At 35.8% G+C, this 23933-nt stretch overlaps 1 protein-coding gene across 9 annotated transcripts; it reads left to right on the forward strand.

The window, feature by feature from the left end:
• The first annotated feature begins 922 nt into the window (after positions 1-922).
• On the forward strand, positions 923-23082 carry SULT1B1 (sulfotransferase family 1B member 1). 9 transcript variants are annotated; one of them, XM_032458827.1, is made up of 11 exons: positions 923-1133; positions 1790-1864; positions 4986-5080; positions 7058-7228; positions 8134-8262; positions 10025-10114; positions 11354-11451; positions 13185-13311; positions 13950-14044; positions 17383-17563; positions 20410-23082. In XM_032458827.1, exons 4-11 carry the CDS (start codon positions 7081-7083, stop codon positions 20541-20543), a joined length of 1002 nt encoding a protein of 333 aa, XP_032314718.1. In that variant the 5' UTR covers positions 923-1133; positions 1790-1864; positions 4986-5080; positions 7058-7080; the 3' UTR covers positions 20544-23082. The 9 variants fall into 9 exon arrangements, with proteins under 9 accessions (XP_032314718.1, XP_032314735.1, XP_032314726.1 ...); XM_032458844.1 differs by having other exon boundaries at positions 1794-1864; XM_032458835.1 differs by lacking the exon at positions 4986-5080 and having other exon boundaries at positions 7036-7228.
• Positions 23083-23933: the final 851 nt, after the last annotated feature.

Genomic DNA, 23933 nt, shown 5'->3' on the forward strand with positions numbered 1-23933 from the left:
AATCTATGTTTTGTCATGGCCTCCCAGATGATTCTGAAACATGCTAAAATTCAAGAATCTCTGATTTAGAGTGTTTTTCAATTAGTATATACCAACTGAAGTTTGATGAGTTAATTAATAATGTGGTTATCAGGCAATCTATGCACATCTAAGTAGAGTTTTTCTGAAATTAACACCTTATGCCAAACACCTTTGCAAATTACATTCCTTGGCATGTGCCATACAAAAGTGTTTATATTGTTTGATGCATGTAGTTAGTTGCCAATAGTTACACATTTAGCATTTGGACCCTTCACAAAAAGAATCTAGATCTCTAAAACTGTTGCTCTCTATTTCTGCATGGCAGGGATATGCTGGACCTTAGTCTCATCCAACATTAGCATCTTTACCACATTATTCTCCCACTAAGCTCTTTATCTGAGTATATGGGACTTAGAACACAAAAAACAAACAAATAAAACAAAACGAAACAAAAGGTCTGAGAGGTTGTAGAAATGGTTAGAGTGACAGAAAGCAAATGTATTCTTCAACCATCAGTTCTACCCTCCCCGTTTCTGATGTCAAAATTATTTTACCCTTGGTATATGCTTTTTTCATGATATTGGAAACTCATGTTTCTTTCAGATGAAAACTCACACATATGTGTACATGCACAGAAACACACACACAATGACTTTCCAATGTAACCAAAATTATTACAAGACATTCTTAGAAGTTGTAGAGAAGCAACGGGTATCCGTCCACTGACCCTTCAGGTTCTTTCCCTATGTATTTCTCTCAAACCCTTTGAAGGAGTGTGGAGAACTTTAAATCCAGGTAATCTCTGACTTTATTTACTTTTGGTCTCCACCCTGATCCATTTCCTTCTCAAGGCTTCCTGGCTTTTCCAGCTATTGAAACAACAGGCCCTGCCTCTGTGTGTATAGTTCAAACCTTGTATATCTTAACAGCCTATGAAGTCACTGACTACAGCCTTCAGATCATATCTTTAAGCTTATTTTTCTTCCCTGGAGTGAGTCTCCTGGGGCTTCTCTTGCCTGCCCTTCCAAGGACTACCATCTGTACCCAGAGGTCCCTTCGGCAGCTGCACCACTAACTGAAATTTAAACTGAAAAAGGAAATTCAACCGCAAGGTAAAATTTTCTTTTTCAATCTCTTTTCTCTTCTAAGTTTTGATCTTGCATCCACAGAGCATGGTGCTCCCTGAATGGTTTCCATTTGAACACATGTTTATAATTGGGATGTTTTTCCCTAATTGCAATTTTCTCACAGGAAATTCAGTGTTGTTGTTGACGCTATGCAGGCTTTCTCAGACTTTCAGTGATCGCTTTTACTTTTCTGGGTTCAGTGAGACTCTTGTGAAGAATGTCAGGGTTGGGGGACTTCTCATAGAACCGTAAGCCTCATAAAGGAAGAAGGAATCCACTTGTAGTCCTCCCTTCTCTTCCCCCACCCCCATGTACACACCTGCATGCGCGCGCACACACATCACTTTAACATACTTTCCAGAATACAGAACATGTTATTTAATTCACTTATTTTAGTGGCTTGATGTGGACCAAGCAGAGCTGTACTTTGTTAGGGTGAAACAAATGGAAGAGATACTATTTTCTCATTAAAATAACCATTCAAAACAAACGAATGAGATGTATTAAAATAAACATGGTATACCCACCTGAAGAAAAAAAAAAAAAAAGAACCATTCAGGTTTAATGTCAGATGACTCGGTGTCTCCTAAGAGGGGCATTATTTTCCACTTTTCTCTTTTTTCCGTTTTTCCTTTTTAAAGCCAGTTTTAGGCATTGAGACTTTCAGCCTGCGGCTCGATCTAACTAGGAAGACGCGCAGTGCCATGTAAACTACAGTAAGTAACCGCGTAACGTGGTCTGTCACTTTCACGTAAGACTTACAAGATTTTTAGGAACGAATTTTTATATTCTAAAGTAAATGTCATTTATAAACCATCTTCCAGGGTATCTGACTCAATCACATTAGTTATCAGTTGTTGTATGTCTTTGGGTCCCCTCCCCTGAATTTACCTTCTCACATAATTCTAAACCTCATCATTCACTGGTCGTGATGCGGCAATGCTAATTCAGGACTGCTCCTCCTAAGTCCCTGAGTTGGTTACACCCACGTCCCAGATGTGACTAGGATGTGTTCACAATCCGCTGCTTTATTTTCATCTTGTTACTCATATCCATAGTTCTCTGACAACATTTTTGCAGCATAAGGAACGTAAGCTTTTTGTCAGAGGGTAGTTGGCTTTGTCAAAAAAAAAAAAAAAAATTCCTTACAAACTGTGAACACCCTTATTTGAATGAGGTAAATCAGGAACACCTTTTGACTCTGGTCAGGCCCACCGACATAGATTTGCAGTATGACTAAGAGCAGAGCTAGGAAAACAAGTCAATTTCTGAGTCACACACTCACTTGCTGTGTGTGTGCGGAGACTCCCTGCAACTCCGTTTCCTAATCACTCCCACAAAATGAAAGTAAGGCTTATCGTCACTGTGGGTAATGATCAGAGGTCATATATGTTAAGCACAATCAATACAATTTAATTTCTAGGAGACGCAATTCATTTTGATGAATCATTTATGTTTACCTTGTATTATTAGAGAGTAGATAAAAAGTGGTTTAAAATCATGCTTCCTAAATTTTCTTGTGCTCATAAATCACTTGAGGATTTTATTAAAATACAGATTCTGATTCTAGATTGCGGCCTGAGATTCTGCATTTCTAACAAGCTCTCAAGTGATGACAATAGTACATGGCATTTGTACATGGACAGTATTTAAATAACGATTTTGAATCAATTATACAAATATAAAATAATAGTATAAGTTACGTTAAAATAAAGAAAAAAATGGAAAAGACATGAACTAGGACCAGCACTGATATTTAAATGTATAACATAGTGTTAATCACTTACTATGCGGGGAATAAATGTGTCTATATAATTTGTAACTGATGATATATAAAACTGTATCCTCAATATCCATTTGCTTTCTCATAATAATCTGTATACATAATAAGAGTTGGTAAGTGGAATTATATTTCTGAATTTTACATTCTGGAACCAAAGAAGAAAAAGAGGGCCTCACTTGTTTCCCTCGATTAATTCAGACTATACAAGTATTCAAATGAGATTTTGAATTGATATTTACCTTTGTATTATCTGGGAAGAAACGATTTGCTAGGAAATTAATAGAGGAAAGCTATTTCATTTATTATGCAAAATTCAAATCTAATATCTGAATATACTATGTTGACTTCTGCTGTCATTCATCCCTTATATTCAAACTCGGAAGTAACACTATCCCCAAGGTCTTAGAAGAGTCTGGATGAGAAGTGCAGGTCTCACTATTCATTCATTCATTCATTCAGTCCATCCAGTACCTACTTTATTCCAGGTTGAGTGTTTACATACTCAATTTCTCGTCTTTCCATCTCCTCCTTTGCTAAGTTCCTGGCCATTACTTGTTCCTTTCACGAGGCTGCCAACATGTTCTCCAGTAATTCATGCTGGAGAATTTTTTTCTACTAGAACCTGCCCCTGCACTAACAAAGGTACTACAGAAGCAATCAGATACTTTATCAAAAATAGAGGATAAATGAGAAGCATAGAGAAGACAGCAATTTAACATAGAATATTTAATTTAATTTTCCTAAATGCCCTCTCATTGGCACACTTGCCTTAGGCTTTTGCCTGCTCTAAACCTGTCTGTGTCTACTCTATGCTAGATTCTGCTCTGTCATTAATCTACCCTTTTCTAGGCCTCTGAGTCCCTAATTCTTCTACTCTGTGAGCAGTAAGGAAAATACAAAATTCAAATTATTTTCACCATATTTCTAGCATAAAATGCTGTCTATTTTAAGACAAAGCCATTATTCAATAACTATTTTTACTGGAGAAATTAAAAGATACATTATTTTTGTGTGCATACCCATTAATTATAAGACAGAAAATCTGACATATAATGCATGTCTTACAATGTAAAAAATGTTTTAATGTGTCCAGCTTTCTCTCTTCTAGACTTTTTTAAGGGGTTGAGGAGTGAGGGTGGCAGCAGGATGTGGAGGAGTTACCTCTAAAATACCAGGCTGCTACACCAAAATATTTTTTTCCTAATGAAAAGCAGGTCTTTTTGTCTACAAATCAGTGTTAGGCATATGAGTTTAAGCAGCAGCTAGCTTTCATAGTAGTGATTTCACTTGTGGTCTCATTACACAAGTGACTAAGGAAAGCTGAGCAAGTGCAGCCAATGTTTAAAGTGCCCTCAGGGAAATTGGAATCACCAAATTACTGACAAAATATTTGCCTGATAAAAACATATGTATCAATCAATTTGCCAAACAGAGGTTGGCAACCTCTGATATCTAGTCATAGTTATTTTACTAGAAGCAACAGAAGTTTATTTAAGATATTACATAATTTAGGTTGTTATTAATTCAAACTCTATTCATCTGGTTGTATCCATTATTGTTGACTGACAGATCCTCAGAAATAAACGGAACAATAGATTATGAAGAATTTTATAATGTCTACATTCTACAGTTTCTTCTATTTCTGGGACGTTTACGTTCCATGAGGGCCAGGGGGAGAGGTTGTAAAATGAGAAACACATAAGCAAGAGCAAGGCTAGAGTTTTCCTTACAAAGTTCAGTGACAATGAAGCAGAAAAAAAATGAGTAGCCCCTCTGTGATGGTCACTTTTGTGTGTCAACTTGATTGGACCATAGAGAGCCCAGATATTTGTTCAAACATTCCAGGTGTGTCTGTTAGTATATTTCTGGATGAGATTAGTGTTCGAATTGGTAGACTGAGTAAGACAAATTGCCCTCCCTAGCGTGAATGGGCCTTATCCACTCAGCTGAAGACTTGAGTAGCATAAAAAGGCAGACCTTCCTGGGAGTAAGGGGAATTTCTCCTGCCTACCTTCATACTTGAACTAAAGTATTAGTTCTCCTTGGGTCTCTAGCCTGCTGGCTTTCAGATAGAAACGACAACATTGGCTGTCCTGTGTCTCCAGCTTGCTAACTGCAGATCTTGGAATTTGTCTACCTCTACAATCATGTAAGTAAATTCTCACCCCTCTCTCTTTACCTCTCTCTCTCCTTTGCCTGCATTATATATGTGTGTGTGTGTGTGTGTGTGTGTGTGTGTGTGTGTGTGTGTGTGTGTGTATCTCCTATTGATTCTGTTTCTCTGGAGAACCCTGACTAATAGTCTATCAAGACACAATGAGAACCTTAGCAGATCAATGAGATTCTAATTCAAGTTTAGTATTATTAGGATTATTATGATAAGAATAGTTATTAATCAAAGAGTATACAAAGCAATTTTTATATTATGTGTATACACATAAAGAGATGTATTATAAGTAATTGGCTTAGGTGATTTTAGAGGGAGGCAAGTCCCGCGATCTACAGGATGAATTGGCAAGCCACAGACCTAGAATAGCTGATGAATTAGTTCCAGTCTGAGTCTGAAAGCCCAAGAACAGAAGAGCTAGTGGTATGGTTCCAGGTCAAAAGCTGCCAGGCTGCAAATCCAGGAAAAGCCAACGTTTTAGTTCCATTCTGGAGGCAGGGGAAAAAAACTGATGTTACAGTTTAAAGGTCATCAGGCAGGAAGCCCAATTCTTTCTTACTCAGACATTTTGTTCTAGTCAGGCCTTCAAATGATTAAATAAGGCCCACCCACATTAGACAGAACAATCTGCTCTATTTAAGACACCGATTTACATGTTAATATCATCCTAATATACCCTCACAGAAACACCCAGAATAATATTTGACCAAGTATTTGAGCATCTCATAGCCCAATCAAGTTGACACATAAAATTAATCATCGTAGCTTCTAACCAGGATAGAGTAACAAAAAATAAATTTGCCCTGGAAACAACCACAATGAACAACAGTGGATAGAAAACAAAAGAAGCCCTACAATTTCCCCAGCTAACTGCCTTGCGAGAATTCCCAGGCAATAGCACAGGAAGGAAAACCCCAGACACAACACCAGGCATCTAATAAAAAATATCAAGAATGACTAGCAGAAGAAGGCAACCATAGTGGAAGGAAATTTAGTCAATTGAAAACAACCTTGAATTTACATGGATGTCAGAATTAGCAAATAAAGACATTAAACTGTCACTATTTGTATATTCAAAATGCTAAAAAAGTTGAGACAGGAGAAGTATAATCATTCACAAAATCATCTTCTGGAGATGAAATCTACAATGTCTGAGGGAAAAATGCATTGGATGGGATTAACATCAGAGTACACATTGCAAAGGGAAAAGTTAGTGAATATGAAGAAATAGCCATAGATGTTATCCAAAATGAAACACAAAGAGAGGGAAAAAAAGATTTTTAAAAGTAAATAGAGCTTAAGTGAGCTGTGAACAACTTTTTGTGTCCTGGAGTCTCAGAAGGAAGAGAGAAAGACAGAAAAAAATAATTTGAAGAAATAACGACTGTAAATGCTATACATGCCCAATTCTCAGAAGCTCAATAAACTTGAAGCACCGGGACACACATAAACCCGGGACCATAACCACACCAAGGTATGCCATAATTTAATTGCCCGAAACTAATGATAAAGAAAGGATATCTTAGAAGCAGACAGTGAAAGCAAATGCATTATATACAGAAGATCAAAGGTAAAAAAGACAAGTTTCCTGTAAGAAAAAATGAAGTGCAACTGAAGTGTAATGATAAGTGATAGGTTTATTTTTCCAGGTATTTTTAGCATACTTCTGTGAAATGTGATTTTTTTAATTCAAAGTAATACATACAGCTCCATTTCTGTCCAAAGCCTCCACTAAAGACCTTTGTTCTGCTTGTCGCAGAGCCAGCTGCTACTCTTGCAATCCACAGCTGTATGCGCATAAAAATGCCCTTTGTATTTAGACCTCTGGTGTTCAGTGGTTAAAGACCAACTTTGCTCTGTGTCAAGTTACAAAGTCTTAAGAATAACGTTACTTATTTAGCTTTTGACTTTTATCCTCTTTATTTCTCCATGATTTGATTGTGCAAATATTCTATTAAGTATTCGTACAATCTGAAACAAAAATGACTTCCCAAAATGACGTCCTGAGAAAAAATCTGAAGATAGTCCGTGGCTGTCCCATCACCTACGCTTTTGCAAGTGGCTTGGAAAAGATTGAACAGTTCCAAAGTAGGCGGGATGACATAGTGATAGCCACTTACCCCAAATCAGGTGAGTTTTTTTCCCAGACAAATGTGGGTCTGACTTTGACTTTTATTTCCTGAAAATTAGCTTCTCTACAAAATCATTAATGTTCTAAATAAAATTAGCATTCTTAGCAGTCAGTATAGCTGATTCAAGAAAACCAGATGTGGGGCGTGAGAAGGGCTGTGTCCCAGGCTTTGGTTGAGCCCCTGGGACGTGCCACGCCAAGTGTGGGTCCTTGGCTTCACACAGGAAAGAATTCAAGAGTGAGTCACAGTTGAGTGAAGGAAGATTTATTCAGGCAAGAGAAAGGCAAGAGAAAGGCCACGAGGTGTGGGGGTTGGGTACTCAGATTAAAAGTAGGTACACATTCCACAGAGAGTGTGGGCCATCTCCCGACGAATGGAGAGAAAGAGGCCGGGCCCATGAGGGGCAGTGTTGCCCATTTTTATGGGCTTTGGTAGCTTCATATGCAAATCAGTGGAAGGACCAGTCTAACTAGCCTGGGGAAGGGGCTGGGATTCCCAGGAAGGTGGCCGTTTCCCACTCTTGGACCTTTTGTGGCTAGCCTTGGGGCTGCCATGGTGCCTGCTATTCACCATGCTAACATATTACAATAAGAATATAATGAAGCTCAAGGTCTACTAGAAGTCAAATCTCCCACCATCTTGAGCCTCAGGGCCTGCTGGGGGTTGACTCTTCCACCATTTTGATGTTATTCGCTGTAGCATTCCTTGAATGGCTGTGCCCTGCCCCCTTCCTGTCTCGTAGCCATCTACTTTGAGTATACTAAAAAGGGCATTTAGGCATAGAACGGGAAACTGCAGAATTAAGTTTCTAAGAGAATATATTAAGATAGTAGGCTTCCAACAGGAACCTTTTCCCCCTAGATTCAGGTGAAGGTTGTAAAAGAATGTTATTTATTGCCACAGGTACCACCTGGATTAGTGAAATTCTGGACATGATTTTAAATGATGGAGATGTTGAAAAATGTAAGCGAGATTTTATAACTGCTAAAGTTCCAATGCTGGAAATGGTTCTCCCTGGAGTAAGAACTTCAGGTAATTTTAAATCACCCAGGAATTATAATTTTGTAATTTGTAGAAAATAACTAAAATTTTGGTTGATAGGCAAAAATGTTTCTTGTCTTTTACTGAGTTTTTTTGTGCAGAATTTACCAGATTAGGACAATAATTTCTTAATTTTGGACATTGCTGAAATTAAATAAGTAAAGAAATACCAATGCCTCTCAAAATATAAAACTTATTATTAATTGAATTCATTTTTCATTCTACAAATATTTATTCATCGTTTCTAAGAACTAGGCACTATGTTATGGGCTAGATATAAAGTGATCAGGAAATTAGATGCCCTGCCCACAAGGAGCTTGCAATAATATTGTGACATTAAACAAGTAAATAAACTAACAATACATGAATATTATTGGTCAATGTATCCAAAGAATAGGGCTCTAAAGAGAACAAGAGGAGAGTTTTCTTTCAATTGGATATTCAGGGATATCAACTGTGAATGGAGACCTAAAGCCACACATGTAGTTGGAGAAAGCATATTTCAGGACTTGTGGGTATGAGGCCCTAGATGCAGAAAAGACCTTGGTTTAGTCCAGGGACTGAAAAAAACCCACCACCACAACAACAATGAAAGACAGGAAAAGTGAGAACAATTGGAGACTAGACAGAAATCACGTAGGGCTTGTAATTTTCAAGAAATACTCAGTGAGCTAAGAAAGAATCAGCAGGGTGTGGTGTTCTGTAGGCAAGTGATAAGGGTTCAAAAAGCAAGGCCTGCCTTTCCCACGCTGCTAGAAACCTGGGATAAGAAGACTGTAGTATGATGGTGAATATCTATAAATTTAAAGAGCAGAATCCAAATTCCTCCCCTTTGGGAGCCATTTACTTCCATAGGCAGAGAAGGATCAACAGAGGTGTCATTCCTTCTATGTGGCTGCCTAAAATCAGAAAGCAAATGATAAAGCTTAGAACTAAAGGATTATTCTGGGACAAGCAACCAAAATGAATGCAAGAGTGCGCTGACTCCAGAGCCATAGAAAAGTCTGAAATAACAAGTGACAGAATCTAAGTAACCAGGGACAGGGGAGTCAGGGATTACGGGCAGAGACCAAGGGGTGCGGGTGGGGAGTGAGGCTGTGGGGCATCACCAGAGAGTGAGCAGGGGAGGTTCAGCAGGTAGAGTAGAGGAAACTGTTGCTCAGATTTACCCTGGAGCCTGAATGTGAATACTTGCAATGCCATTATGTACTCCCAGCAATCATGTTTGTGCATGTACAGGGTTCATTGAAAGGACTTCACGTAGCAAAAGAATTACAAGATGGGAGAGGGTGAGAAATCTTTTGGTGAAGTTGAGGAAGGAAAGAGAAAGAATGGATAGGGAAAACTTCGTAAAACAAACAGACATAAAATTCCTCGTCATGGCATTGAGGAAGAGTGCGCTGTGGGAGATTGTGATTTCTCACTTCTGCATGCTGGATAAAGTGGTTGTAGCTACCAGTGGAAGCATAATGAAATGCCTGGTAGAATTTTACAGATGTATAATTAACGCTTCCAGATAAAATCCAGGATACCAAATTAAATTTGAAAATCAGATACATAGCTCTTTTATTTAGTGTAAGTATATCCCAAATGGTTCAGAGGAGATACTTATACTAATAGGTGTCTGTTGTCTACCTGAAATTCAGATTTAACTGGGATTCTTGTATATTTATTTCCTAAGTCTGCCAACCCTCTCTGCACTGATTTTACGGGGTTCTTCATACAACCATGTGCTATGACCTGTTCTCCCCAGAATATTTATTGGTGAACAAAACAAGCTACATCCCTGCTCTTATGGAATCTCCATTTCAGTGCATGTGTTTGGGAATGAAGATGGGAAGAGGTATGGGAACTGACAATAAACAAACAAATATAAACTGTCAGACAAAAATAAGTGCTGTATAGAACATTTTTAAAAGGATGCTATATTAGAAATTGAGTGGCTTTTTAGCATATGTAATTAAGTTTTGTAAATAACTGAAGCATAGTATTGCTTTGAATGAGTGAGTCAGGTATAATGTGGGGCAAGTGTGCCACTGTATGCAAAAGATGGGAAGATAATATAGGATTAATAGGTAATCTATAGGTTAGCTTGGATATAAGTAATACTGTGAAAAAAAATGCATAGGACTCTAAGATTTATTGGATGTGAGACTTGGAGGAGGAGACTACTATAATTGAGATTTTAAGATCGATGACTCTGTAGGGGATGGCATCATTAACAGATATATCTGAGCTATGAGAAAGGCCACTGAGTCCATTAAAAAGTCATAAATTAAAAGGATTAGCCCAGCTCTTCCTAGTCTATGTCTGAAATTCTATGAGTATGCCTTTACTCCAAAAGTGCCTTCTGACTGGGCAAGTTATTTACATAGTGATCCAGGCCCCTGGGATCTTCCCAGCTCTTAATATAGAAAATAAATGGATACTTTCTGTCTCAAGAAGTTTGTATATCCCTAACCCAAAGACTTAATTTGAAACTAAATTCTACCATATGTTAGGTGTATGACTTTGGAGAGTTTAGCTAATACCCAAAAACTATACAACAATTTCATTTGGTATTTATGTAGTATATGTATGTATATATAATATATGACACATAAAGGAAATAACGAAAATGCAGATACAGCAGCTGATGCTATACAAAGATATCATCTATACTAACATAGCTGCCACAAAATAATAGTCTATGTGAGAATTACTAGCTGTCAATATCTCTTTGACATAAAAAAACATTTTTATAATTATTTATAATAATGCACATTATAAAACTCCAAATTGCTAAAGTTGGTATAACTACTCCTTATTTTGGAGGTGAAGAAAGTGAAGCCTAGAGACTGAGATACTTCCAGATGTTTCAATGATAAATAAGAGATGAAAGGATTTGAACGAAAGAGCTAACCACAGAACCCAAGCTCTTAACCATTAGAAAATACTGCCTCTTAGAATGCTTGTGAATGGTTCAAAATTTGACAGCATTATATACTGCTTAGAAATATCCTGAAAGGTTGGTTGAGAAAATCAGGAAATGCAGGCTCTTTGGAAACTCTAGTATCTCTATAATCAAACCAAATTTTCCCAGGGATAGAACAATTAGAGAAGAATCCATCACCCCGGCTTGTGAAGACACATCTACCAATCGATCTCATTCCCAAGTCTTTCTGGGAAAACAACTGCAAGGTATACTCATTTACAAGTCAATTCTTTAACGTGTGGCCCTTGCCTCTTTCTCATTCACACAGTAATAAAGTTAATGGCTCAAATGTTTTGTTTACTTGTTACCATGAGAACTGAGCTACATATGAAAGTGTTTCAGTTTAAAAAATACATGGTTAGCCTAAACCTACATACTCAAATTTTCCAAAGTGATGTAGCAACAAGATCCTTATCTCAGCACAGTATTGCTAATCTTATTTCCCAGCTGTCTGAGATATTCTGACCTTCTCTGAAAACTCAACGTAAGGATGTCGGTACTTATTTAATTGTTCGGTAAAGTTCTCTAGTGAGACACTTCAGCCTAGATACTCGCTTTGGGGAAACTTTTAAATTTGAGATTCAATTTTTTTCAATAACTGTGAAGCTATTCAGGTTATCTATCTGACCTTTGCTAGTTTGTGATACGTAAGGAATTCTGAGTTGTTGAATTTTGTAATGAAAAGTTGTTAATAATATTCTCTTCTTATTCTTTCTTTTAAGACTTTATTTTTACAGTAATTTTATTTATTTTTAAAGCACTTTTAGATTAGCAGCGAAGTTGAAAGGATGTTAAAGAGATTTTCCATATCGCCTCTGCTCCCACATCCATAGATTCCTCCTTAGCACTCTCTCTCACGTCTCACCGGAGTGGTACACTTATTACAACTGATGAACCTACATGGATACATTATTATCTCCCAAAGTCCATAATTTACATAAGGGTTCACTCCTGCTGTTGTTCATTCCATGGGTTTTTACAAATGCATGATGACATGTATATATAATATTATAGTATCATACAGTGCAGTTTCACTGCCCTCTTAATTCCTCTGTGCCCCACCTACTCCTGCAACCCTGGCAACCACTGACCTTTCTATTGTCTCTGTGGTTTTACCTTTTCCAGAATGTCATATAGTTAGAATCATACAATATTTAGCCTTTTCAGATTGTATTCTTTCACTTAGTAATATGCATTTAATATTCTTTCATGCCTTTTCATGGCTTGATAACTTGTTTTCTTTTTAGTGCCAAATAATATTCCATTGTCTGGAGGTACCACAGTTTATCCATTCACCTACTGAAGGGCACTTTGGTTGCTTCCAAGTTTTGGCAATTATAAATAAAGCTGATATAAACATCCATTTGCAGGTTTTTGTGAGGTCTTTATTTTTCAACTCCTTTGGGTAAATACCAGGTAGTGCGACTTCTGGATCATTGATACGTTAAGTTTTGTAAGAAACTGCTAAAATGTCTTACAAAGTAGCAGTACCACTTGGCATTCCCACTAGAAATGAATGAGAGTTCCTGTTGTTCCACATCCACACCAGGATATGATGATGTCAGTGTTCTGGATTTTGGCCATTCTACTAAGTGTGGAGTGGTGTCTCAGTATCACTTTAATTTGCATTTTCCTGATGACATAGGAGGTGGAACATCTTTTTATACTATTATAATTCTTTTATTAGTTGCAGGATTTGTTGTGATACCTCCTGTTAGTAATTTGTGTCTTCTGTATTTATTTTGCCATTCTTGATAGATGTTTATCAATTTTATTGATTTTTTTAAAAAGATTCAGCTTTTGGTTTCATTAGTTTTCTTAATGTTTTCCTGTTTTTAATTTCATGGATTTCAAATCTGTTGTTTTATGTGCCTATATGTTACATTTGTTTCTTCAGTAAGATATCATGCACCTAATTTTCTTCCTTCTCCCCCTGCAGATGATTTATCTGGCTCGAAATGCCAAGGATGTCGCAGTCTCGTATTACCATTTTGACTTAATGAATAATTTGCAACCTCTTCCTGGAAGCTGGGAAGAATATCTAGAGAAATTCATAACTGGAAATGGTAGGTAGGCCTTGGCTTAAAATTAATAATTTAAAAAAAATGTAATATAATACTATTAATCATTACTGGCATGTATTTTCCTTTCAAAACACAGTAACAAGTACATTCAAATTGCATTTTAAAAAATTAAATCAAATACATCTAGTATTTTATTATGGTATTCTAGTATTCAGTAGGTAAACCTGGTCTTAAACATTGACTTAATGAATATATTCTCAAATCTCTTTTCAGTTGCTAAAAATCTAATCTTAGTCCCTGCTTACAATAGAAATTATTTAAACTGCCAAAATCATTAGTTAGATCTGTTATACATGCACAGTACTTAGATAAATAGTTGATATGAGTACTTCATAAAAGTATAGTTTTCTTCCATGTGAGGCTAAGTATAACCTACTGGAGGTCAATCTATTTTCATTTGAAGTGCTTCTTTTGTGCTTCTTTATATATTTTTAAAAATCTGACTGTTTATACATCCATCAATGGCTGATTATCTATGTAATTATTTAAATTGGCTTTATAGTCTCAGCTCCCTTGATTACTAAATTCCACAAAATGTTTGTACAATTTGTCTCATTGCTCACAAACAAATCTTCAATCTGATGAATCCTTGTGGAATTAGACTGTTTCTCTGGTTTTAGTGGCCTTTGGTTCCTGGTTTAATCATGTGAAAAGCTGGTGGAAGAAAAAGGAAGAACACCCAATACTTTTTTTACACTATGAAGATATGAAAGAGGTAAAAGAGTAGAAATGCATTCTGCATAATTCCTCAACCACACCTGGGGGTAAAAGGAGTAACAGATTTTCTTAACTTAATCTGTGGAGTCTAAAATGATAATGATTGCTTTGCCTCTTTCCATGTCTGTTTACCCAAATCTTGCTAAGATCATTAATGACTTTATAAGTGAGAAATCAGTGACATTTTTATTCCTCTTATCCTTTTTTAACTGGTGTGTTCTTTTGAGCATCTTTTCTTTTTGAAACTCTCTCCTGTGCTTTATGCGTTATCGCACTGTCATGATCTTCCTGTGCATCTCTACCTACCACGTAGTCTTTTTCTTTTTGAACTCCTTGCCATATTTTGGTGATCATGCCCATACCCACTGTGCTAATGACCCACCAAAAACTCCGTTTTAACTTCTACCCTGAATCCAAATCCATGCTTTTACTAAAATGACCATCTGATTTAACTTGTCCAAAACAAAACTCCACTGCTTCTCTCTCTCTGACCAGAAATACTTTTCTTTTATTCTCTCTTTTGGTTAATGATGTTATTTGTTCATCCAGTGTTCAAAGCTTGAATGTTAGTTGTCCTCATTGGCTTTCATACAGTGGATATGGTTCCTCTATATCCTGAACATCCTGCTGGTTCACACTCCCAACCTATTATATCTTTCAAATGTGTCCCTCTCTTTTACGTTCTTACTTCCTCATTCTTAGTCCAGGGACTGCTAAGCATTCATTTGGTTTGGTCTCCTGTATGAACTAGTATTAGCTCAAATACTGCTGCAAAGTTCCAGGCCTCTTCGTGGGCTATTTTACTTAAATTAGCCAAATACACAAAAACAGACAGATTCACACACATGCACACACACACACACCTGCGAAATATGTGGAAACCAAGTTTATCTAATTATAAAAGCCTGAACATGCAAATGAGGATACTCTGTAGACTTTCATGTTCTTGATGGAAGACAAGTTTCTTTCTTATAACTGAATCCACAGTACCTCATATAGCACCTGTCACATAAACAGGGGCTCATGGTCACTTGTTGTATGAATAATTGATTGCTTGAATGAATGAATGAGCAGTAATAACAACATTTTAGTGACATCACTCCTACTTTGCATAACAGAAACCTTGCTCTCTGTAAAATCTCCCTTGCTCCAGGCATTTCTGAGAAACTCTCAGGGTATTTCTCACATCTCATCAATATGTGTGTCCTTTGCATTTTCAGTCCCTGCCCAGGCACCCATCCTCCATCACACTTGTTTGCAGCCCAAAAAGAATCTGTGATCTAAACATTACCATTTCCCCTTCATGCAGGCTTGAGGCAACAAATGTCAATTTGCTGACAATATAATACACAGCTGTAAAACTAAAGTGGTTTTATGAAACCACTTTTAAAAAGTGGTGATATCCCTTGAGTGTTAGATTAATCAGAGTTGTTATAAATTCTTCATAAGAGAGAAAATTGTTCTTCTGTACCCAATGTCTCTCTTTACTTCTTGGACACCAAAGTATCACTTATTAGCTTTATGAAAAGAGCAATTTTAGCTTTTGAATGTAGACCCTTTTCTCCATAGGATGAAAAAATGCGTTTCCTGGGCTGGGCTGGTATCCAAATGCTGAGGAAGATGTCATGTCACGCTGCTCCCCAGTATAATACTCTCTTGTCCAAACTTTCCCTCCGTATTCAGTGAAAATACCTTATTCTAATCAACTTGTTCACAGTGATTTTTCAGTCTATCCCAATCAGCCAGATATTCTGGATTCCATTCAAGCCTGCTACATACATCAAACATAATAGAAGATGTTTTTCTCCCATCACACAGTCATTTTTAGACAATGTTTTTATATGTATGTATATAAATTGTTTTAATAAAAATAACAATAGAACAAAATTATAATTATATATAATTAAATTCAGAGAGAAGTCTAGTAATTTTTATCAGGCTGACAAGTGTCTACATCAATTCTCAAATTCCCGATCAATGATGTGAAAGAGAAACAGAGCAGAGGGAGATACAGTAGGAGGCAGCACTCTCTGCTTTAATGTCTACTGTTCTATAAACTCACATCATCATTGATATTTTGGCAGTGGGCAGATTATTCTTCAAGCAGTTTAAATCCCTAACAGAAATTGCTATTTGCCTGTCCACCTGTAGGTTCTTCTAGTATCACTACTAACTTCTCTTTTGGCCTTTATTCCACTATCATCGTTTCTGAACTTTCATTTATTTTAAGCCCTGACACCCCTTTAGTAGTCATCTTAATCTTTTCTCATTGAGATCTGATACATAGAATATTGCCGGGACGTCCCTTATAGGGAACTCCCTGCCAAAACATACCCATACGTGCACACGCACACACACACACACACACAGACATACATACACACAGTTAATAAGACTATTATTAAATACTATTGCTTCCCTCCTGGATAACAGATACAGTCCAAATCCTTCAGCAAGACATCCGAGGAGTTTCTCAATTTTACCCTAGTGCATCTTTCCAGATTTATAGCCTCTCTAACTCCTATGAACTACTCAATCCTGACTCCAACCACTTTACTTTTTGTCTCCCTTGAACACATTGTGAGACCCTATCCATCTGAGAGTTTTAATCATTTTTTTGTTGGAAATTCACACCTCAGGAGACCGTGCATCTTGGTAAATTGTGACTGTTTCTCAACTCCGCTTATATGTTACCTCCTTAAAAATCTTTCCAAATATATCCATGCAGATTAAGGCCTAGCTTTCTAAAAAGTTACAAATATTAAGTTTATGATATTAAAATCTGAAAATGATTCATTTTTCAGATTTTGTTCTTTTTATCCTCAGTGGTTAATGAATAATTTAGATTCTGATATCTTTGCACCTTCATTGGAGTAGATTTGTAATATTTTTTGTCCAAATAAGGTTTAATCAGTATTTTTACTCTAAGGCAAACATACCTGAAGTTGTCCCTAAATTGATTATTTTTGTTTTTAAATATTATTATTAAAAAGAAGAAAGCAAGTTTGATTAAGAACAGAAAAACAAAGGCAGAGAGAAGGAAAAGATACTGGATCCCTGAAACATTCACAGTTCAAATCGGATTACAAATTGAGCTTAAAATAAATTTTATAATTTTTTTCTCTAAATATTGTTAATATTTAGCTCAAGGCTTATTTTTACTGTACTTTGAATATAAACTAAAAGTATAGGCTCTAGAATAAATAAAATATTTCTATTCTACTTTTACTAAGTATAAATGATTGATTTTTTCATTTTTATGATTAATTTTTTCACATTATGTTAATGATTGATTGTTCACCATTTATTTGATTATGTCTCTTTACTCACTGATAGAATCCAAAGCAAGAAATCAAGAAGATTGCTCGATTTCTAGAGAAGAACCTGAGTGATGAAATGTTGGATAAGATCATCCATCATACCTCGTTTGAAATGATGAAGGACAACCCTCTGGTGAATTATACACATCTACCAAGTATGTTGATGGATCCCAGCAAATCCTCTTTTATGCGCAAAGGTGAATATTTTGCTGAGTTTAATTTTCATTTTTGCTTTCTTATGATTCACTCTAAAATGAGGACTAGCTTTGTAGTCTCTAACAAATTACTTAGCCAATTTGGGCATGAAGTTCTTTACTTGTAAAATAAAGACTCTAATAATACCTCTCACAAAAAGTTACTGAGTTAAATTAGAAATTATTAAAGGAAATAATGCCTGTAAACTTGTTACCAGAGCACCTTGTGTACGTGATACATATTTCTCTTCCTATTTACTACTCTGCTAAAAGGCACTGTTTTGTCAATTCTGATGTGAGTCGTTCTAAATTTTTTATTCCTAAGTCTTAATTGCAGTTCAAATTGGCCTAGGCTTCCTTCTTCTTTCCACTAATAACCTAATGTTACTCAACACAGTATCAACTTCTTTAAAGACCTCATATCATTTAGAAAGCCGTGGTCACTTTGTTAAGGATTCACCAAGACAAAGGACATTTTTTACCCTATGTGAAGTTTTTGCTCCCTAAGAATAACATCTGAATTATAAGAAACATGGAATCTAAATTTAACTTAGAAAGATGACAATAGAGAAATACAGCATCCTCTGTTAAAATAGAGCTTTACTTTCACTGAAGCAAATACTGTATATTGTGATTTATTGTATACAGTTTGTGTCAAAATGTGTTATTAACAATAACAATAATAAATTTAACAAATTATTAACTTAAATTTAAGCTGTTATCCACCTAGTAATGTCACCCGCTGCTTCAATATTCTTTCTTGAATTGGAGAGAAAGAGATACAATTTCTGTTGGTGTGCTGGGAAGTAAACATAACCCTAGGACTACATTGTGCATATGAACGTGTGGAGCAAAACCCTCACTCTTGAAAGAATTATATGATTATAGATTTTTCTAACGCGTTTTTCTCTGTACCTTGAAATAGTCCTATTGTTTTCAAATTTTTTTTTTAATTTTCAGAAACACTACTTTTCAAAACGAACTCTAGTGTAAGAGGGCAAGACGAGTTTTTCATTATAAATGATGCATTAAAAATTCAAACAAAGAAGAGTGATACACACACACACACACACACGAACATACATACACATTTTCCTGGTGGAAGAATCTGAGAAAAAAAAACCCTCTTTATTAAAAAGGCAAATTCTGATTATGCCAGATTGTGGAATGTGACTTCAAGGAGAGTTTTATCCCCAGTCCTGTGAAAACAGATATAATCTCATGATGTCTCATTAAAGTATAGAGATAGATGAGGCAAGCTCAGTGTCTGGATTCCATGGTTTCTCCAACTTCAAGGAAGAGTGAGTAAGAGAAACAGTCTGTACATCGCCTGTACAGTAAAGAACACATCCTTTGTGGTTAGATTGATATGGAATTTATCCAGGCTATGCCATTTCCTGCATCTATGACTTTAATAAATACATCTGCCTAAGTTTTGATAACATCACTGACAAAATGGAGAAAGTAACAACACCTGTAGCATAAGTTATGGGGGAACATAATGGTAAAAAGAAAATACAAGCATCCAGTACATTTTTTCTGACCCAAAATAATAGACTAATAAAGTCATTTTAGTCTAAATAGTTCAAGATTCATCTATCCATTTACTCATTCATGCATTCACTGAACACTTAAAGAATACCCTTTATTCATTAATTAACATCTAAGAAAAGCTGCTCATGAATACCTACGGGCAGCTCGTATTCCCTAGAACATAAGTGACACATACATTTGCTTCAAGAAGCTTATAATACAAGAGGCATGTATATCATAGATGTTGAAAAAGCTCAAAGATGAAGCATGAACAAAGGGACCGGCACAGCACACTCACTCTTGAAGGATGCCATGCTGGATAAATCAATGTCTTAATTTAGCCACACAATGGTAAAGGTGACAGGGAGAGAATAAATGATGTCCACAGTTTATGCTGATGTTGCAGCAAAATAGAAAACCCTGGGATTTTGCCAAAATTCATTTTTCACTTCCCACACTATTGAGAAGGGAATGTGTTTATGTATCTAATATTCATATTCAAAATAGATCATTAGAATACTTTGTAGATGGCTCTTTATTGTTTAAATCTGCACTTTCTGTTTTCCATCATATATTTACAGGTGTATTATCCCAAATATGCACTACCCTCACGTCCACTCCAAAGAGGACGTGCCATCTGGAGAAAATAGAGCAAAGTATAATAACCAAGCAAACAACCTTCTCTTGGGGATATTTTTCATTAAAAGGATTTAAAATCTTCATCAAGCCAACATGGGTTAATAAGGCTTGTGATTCAATACGATTATATTTAATGTTACATATAATGGCAAAATTAATGTTTTCCTCAAAACATATTTTTATGGTATTAACCATAAAAATTATTTATTTTTCAAATAATTATTTTTAAGCATCCAAGTATAAAAGATTAAATGTGAGTTTATATCCCAATAGTTTCACTTCTGCAAAAATGGTTCAAGGACATTTTATGTCTGACTTTAATGCTATTCTCATCCTCTAAAATTAAAATAAGATATGAGTCCAGTGAATTCAGAGAACACAAGCACCATCCAGATATCACAACACCCTCATTTACTATTTCTGGGAAATAAATTTTTCAGCTTTGTGTTTCATGATTTGATTGTGCTGCTGACCAGTTCTTTGTACCGTGTCCAAAAGGAACTCATGAAATAAAATATTCCCTGACCATTGATTCAGTGACCGGTGGTAACTCCATGACCCAGGACAATTAGAAACACTAAAAGAATTTCTTTCAGGAAACTATTGGTATACATTAACTCTTCCTTCACAATGGAAATATTTTATTCATTCGTATTTTTTTTATTTGTAAATTTTAGGGATTGCAGGTGACTGGAAGAATTACTTCACAGTGGCTCAAAATGAGAAATTTGATGCCATTTATAAGAAGGAAATATCTGAAACTGAACTTCAGTTCCGCATGGAGATTAAAGAGCCTATACCGAAAATCTGAAGAAAGAACTGACCTGCAGCTTGCTGAAACAGGGGCAGTGATGGCTTGACTTGGGCAATCCAGTGGTTTTATAAAGAAGAAAAAATATGCTTTTAAAACTTTGATATTTCAGCATGGTTAATCAGGTCCCAGTTTTGCTCCTCATTCACTCTGAACTTCCAAATTCCCTAATGTTAGGACTAATCTTTACTTTTTTGTAGGTCATTCCTGCCTTTTCCTAGACTAGTACTGACAAGAGAAAGTTTCCTACTCAATCTCCGTATATTATGGTTTAGAATTAAGTTCTATGCCTTATAAATATGGCTCAAGAAATGCTGCTTTCACACTGACACTGTATTTCCCAGTTCTGCTCCAATTTTCCTTTCCTAAAAACTTGACCCAGGACACTCTATTCCACTTCTGTCTTCTGGATTTCAAGTTGTTCCTTGAGTCACTCATCTTGCAGAGGCTCTATTTGAATAATATGGTTCATGTTCCAGATAATGTGGTTCAGATTTCGGAAATATTGTTTCTATACCTAATTTCTGTGTGTCCAAATTTCTAACTTCTGATTATGTAATTTTTGAGCAAAGAACTGAAATCCACTTGATGTTCAAAAGGATTTTCTACCCAGTAAATAGAATTGTGCTTTGTCTTAATTCTAAGAAGAATGCTGAAATGATTTAATGAGACTTATCATACAATTTTTAATTATTGCTGCTACATTTTCACTTAAAGGTAAATTATTTAACCTGATAAAAGAAAAATTGGGAAAATAAATTGATGTATATTGTTTACAGTTCAAGGGACTGGGGATGTAACAATAGAGTGATGGGCATTATGCCTCCCCTCTCTGGTTTCAAATACAACAGTTGTGCTTTTTTTTTTTTTTTAATCTTTTTGTTTAGAACAGTTTTAGATTTACAAAATTATTGCAAAGATAGTACAGAGAACCTCATACCTGGAAATCTCACACCCAGTTTCCTCTATAATTAATAAACATTAATATGGCATACTTGTCACAATAAATAAAGAAATATTGCTGGATTACTACTAACTAAAGTCTAAACATTATTTCGATTGACTTGGTTATTCTCTAATGTTATTTCTTCTGTCAAGACCCTATCCAGGGCACCACATTACACTTAATTATCATATCTTCTTAGATTCCTTTTAGGTGTGAAAAGTTTCTTACACTTTCCCTGTTTTTGATGACCTTGACTCTTTCGAAGAGTACTGGCTAGCTGTCTTGTAGAATGCCTCTCAGTTGGCATTTATGTGGTGTTTTTCTCATGATTATACTGAACAAATATGTTCTGGTGGAAAAGATCACACACAGAGTTAAAGTATCATTCTCACCACATCACATCAAGAATATATACTAACTATATGACTTGCCAGTGTTGATGTTCATCTGGTTCAAACAGTGTTTATCAGGTTTCCATTGCAAAGTTCTGCTCTGTGTTTTATTCTCCCTTTCCATATTGTATACTTGGGAAGAAAATCACATCCTGCAGCTCACATTTAAGAAGCGTGAAGTAATGCTTCATCTCCTGACATAAGAAGTATCTATAGAATTTAGAAATATTCTGCTTGAGAGACTTTTAAATTCTCTACCACTTATTTATGTATTTAATCATTTATTTAAATCAGTGAGGACTCATAGGTATTTATTTTATACTTTTGGTTATAAATCAGTTATACTTTATTTTCTTCCTCAAATTTTTCCAATTTGTCTGTTGGGAGCTCTTTAAGTTGGCTTCTGAATTCCTTTGGCATACCAGCTTTATTGTAGATTTGTTTGCGTGTTTGTTTTGAGCATTTTTATTATTTTCTGGCAGTGCAGAATACTCCAGACCCATCTTACATAGTCTGTGTCCCAGTTGTAGACTCAGCCATTTCTCCAAGGGGCTCTGGTTCCCTTTTTGGAGAATGGTATTAGAAAAATCAAGATCTGAGTGCCAGGCGTGTTCATTGCTACTGTGTTGGCATTGCTTCTAAGCCCTCTTGACTGACAGAACAAGGAGTTACATGTGTGTATACTAACCTGTGTATAGACATATATGTATAAATATTTCTATAGGTAGCTATCTATATCTGTATTAAGTAAAACATGAGTTCACACCGATGTCTCCAACATTGATCCATGTGACAGGGATCATAATTATTATTATAATTTATATTTCACTACTATTTTTATTGATCATTTATTAAATATCATACAATCTTGTAGAAGTATTATTACATCAATTTTAAGGTGAAGAAACTGAAACTTGGAACTAAAATTTAAAGCTAAGCCTGCCTTGACTCCAAAATATCATTCTTAATCACTCTATGACATATTCGATTACTTCTCAAAATATTATCATGAATATAATCAGATAATGATGCCCAAGCTGACACTGTGAAGGTTCCAAGCTCTGTCCGGTCTCAGAGCCCTAGTGTTGCTGGGACACTGCCTGCAAACCTGTGACAATTGCATTTGTGAATGTTTTTGTTCTATAAGCTATGTTGTAACTGGTACTTATTTATTGTTTAAATAAAGATGGAAATAACTTAACTGAAGCTCATCTAGGTTAATGTACATTTCAAGTGATATGATTAGAAAGGAATGTCTTGGGTAAAATGCATAGAGGCCAAATAAATGACTAATAGTTTTTGTAATACAGCCTGTTCATAAGGTGGGGCTTGGCTGTGCTCTGTTCTGTTCTGTTCTCTTCTATTCAGGGAGGAGAGAACAAGCTGTCATAAATCTTATGGAGACCCTTTCTATGCAACTTTGAATATGAGAGAAAAAGGGGCAGAAAGAACAAAATATTTCCCCTCAACTTGGACCTTCTATATCTCCTCCCTTCTTTCAGTCTTAATAGCAGGAGTACCAAAATTCCTGAGCTTATTGGAAGCATTTGTAAAGAAAATAAGGTTCTTTGGGTTCTCTCTGGAGATTTTGATAAGATAGCTTGGACAAGGCCCTAGACTACGCATTTTTTAAAAACACCGAAGGTGATTTAATGGCTGTATTATTTATGACTATTTCCAAGTGATAAAGATGAACTATCCTTGTTTTTCAGGTAAGTGCCAGGTCGATAATTTCAATAGATAGATAGGTAGACAGATAGACAGATTGATAGATAAGACAGAAAACACTCTTTTTGTACTGATTGGAATTGGATTCATATTTGAAAATGCAAAAATTAAGCAAAAAAACTTAAACTCAGTCATTTAATATAATTTGAAAGGAAGAAGGAAGTTCATTGAATTATACATTTCAACACTGGGACTTTAGCCAAATATGCACTGTGTTTCAAAATAAAAGAAATGAGTAACTTTTCTGAGTACAGTTTGCTCGGTGTGTGAACTGTTCTTTAGCTTAAACAATTGGTGTAGATTCAGTTTCATTGAGAACACTTT

Source organism: Camelus ferus, chromosome 2 (assembly GCF_009834535.1).
Source record: "Camelus ferus isolate YT-003-E chromosome 2, BCGSAC_Cfer_1.0, whole genome shotgun sequence".
Classification (NCBI taxonomy): Eukaryota; Metazoa; Chordata; class Mammalia; order Artiodactyla; family Camelidae; genus Camelus; species Camelus ferus.

Excerpts from the sequence above, each read along its gene's own strand:
- SULT1B1 (XM_032458827.1), top strand. The coding sequence starts at position 7,081 with ATGACTTCCCAAAATGACGTCCTGAGAAAAAATCTGAAGATAGTCCGT. Across the intron at positions 8,263-10,024 it reads CCCTGGAGTAAGAACTTCAG|AATATTTATTGGTGAACAAA; the intron begins GTAATTTTAAAT and ends TGTTCTCCCCAG. Across the intron at positions 14,045-17,382 it reads ACTATGAAGATATGAAAGAG|AATCCAAAGCAAGAAATCAA; the intron begins GTAAAAGAGTAG and ends ACTCACTGATAG.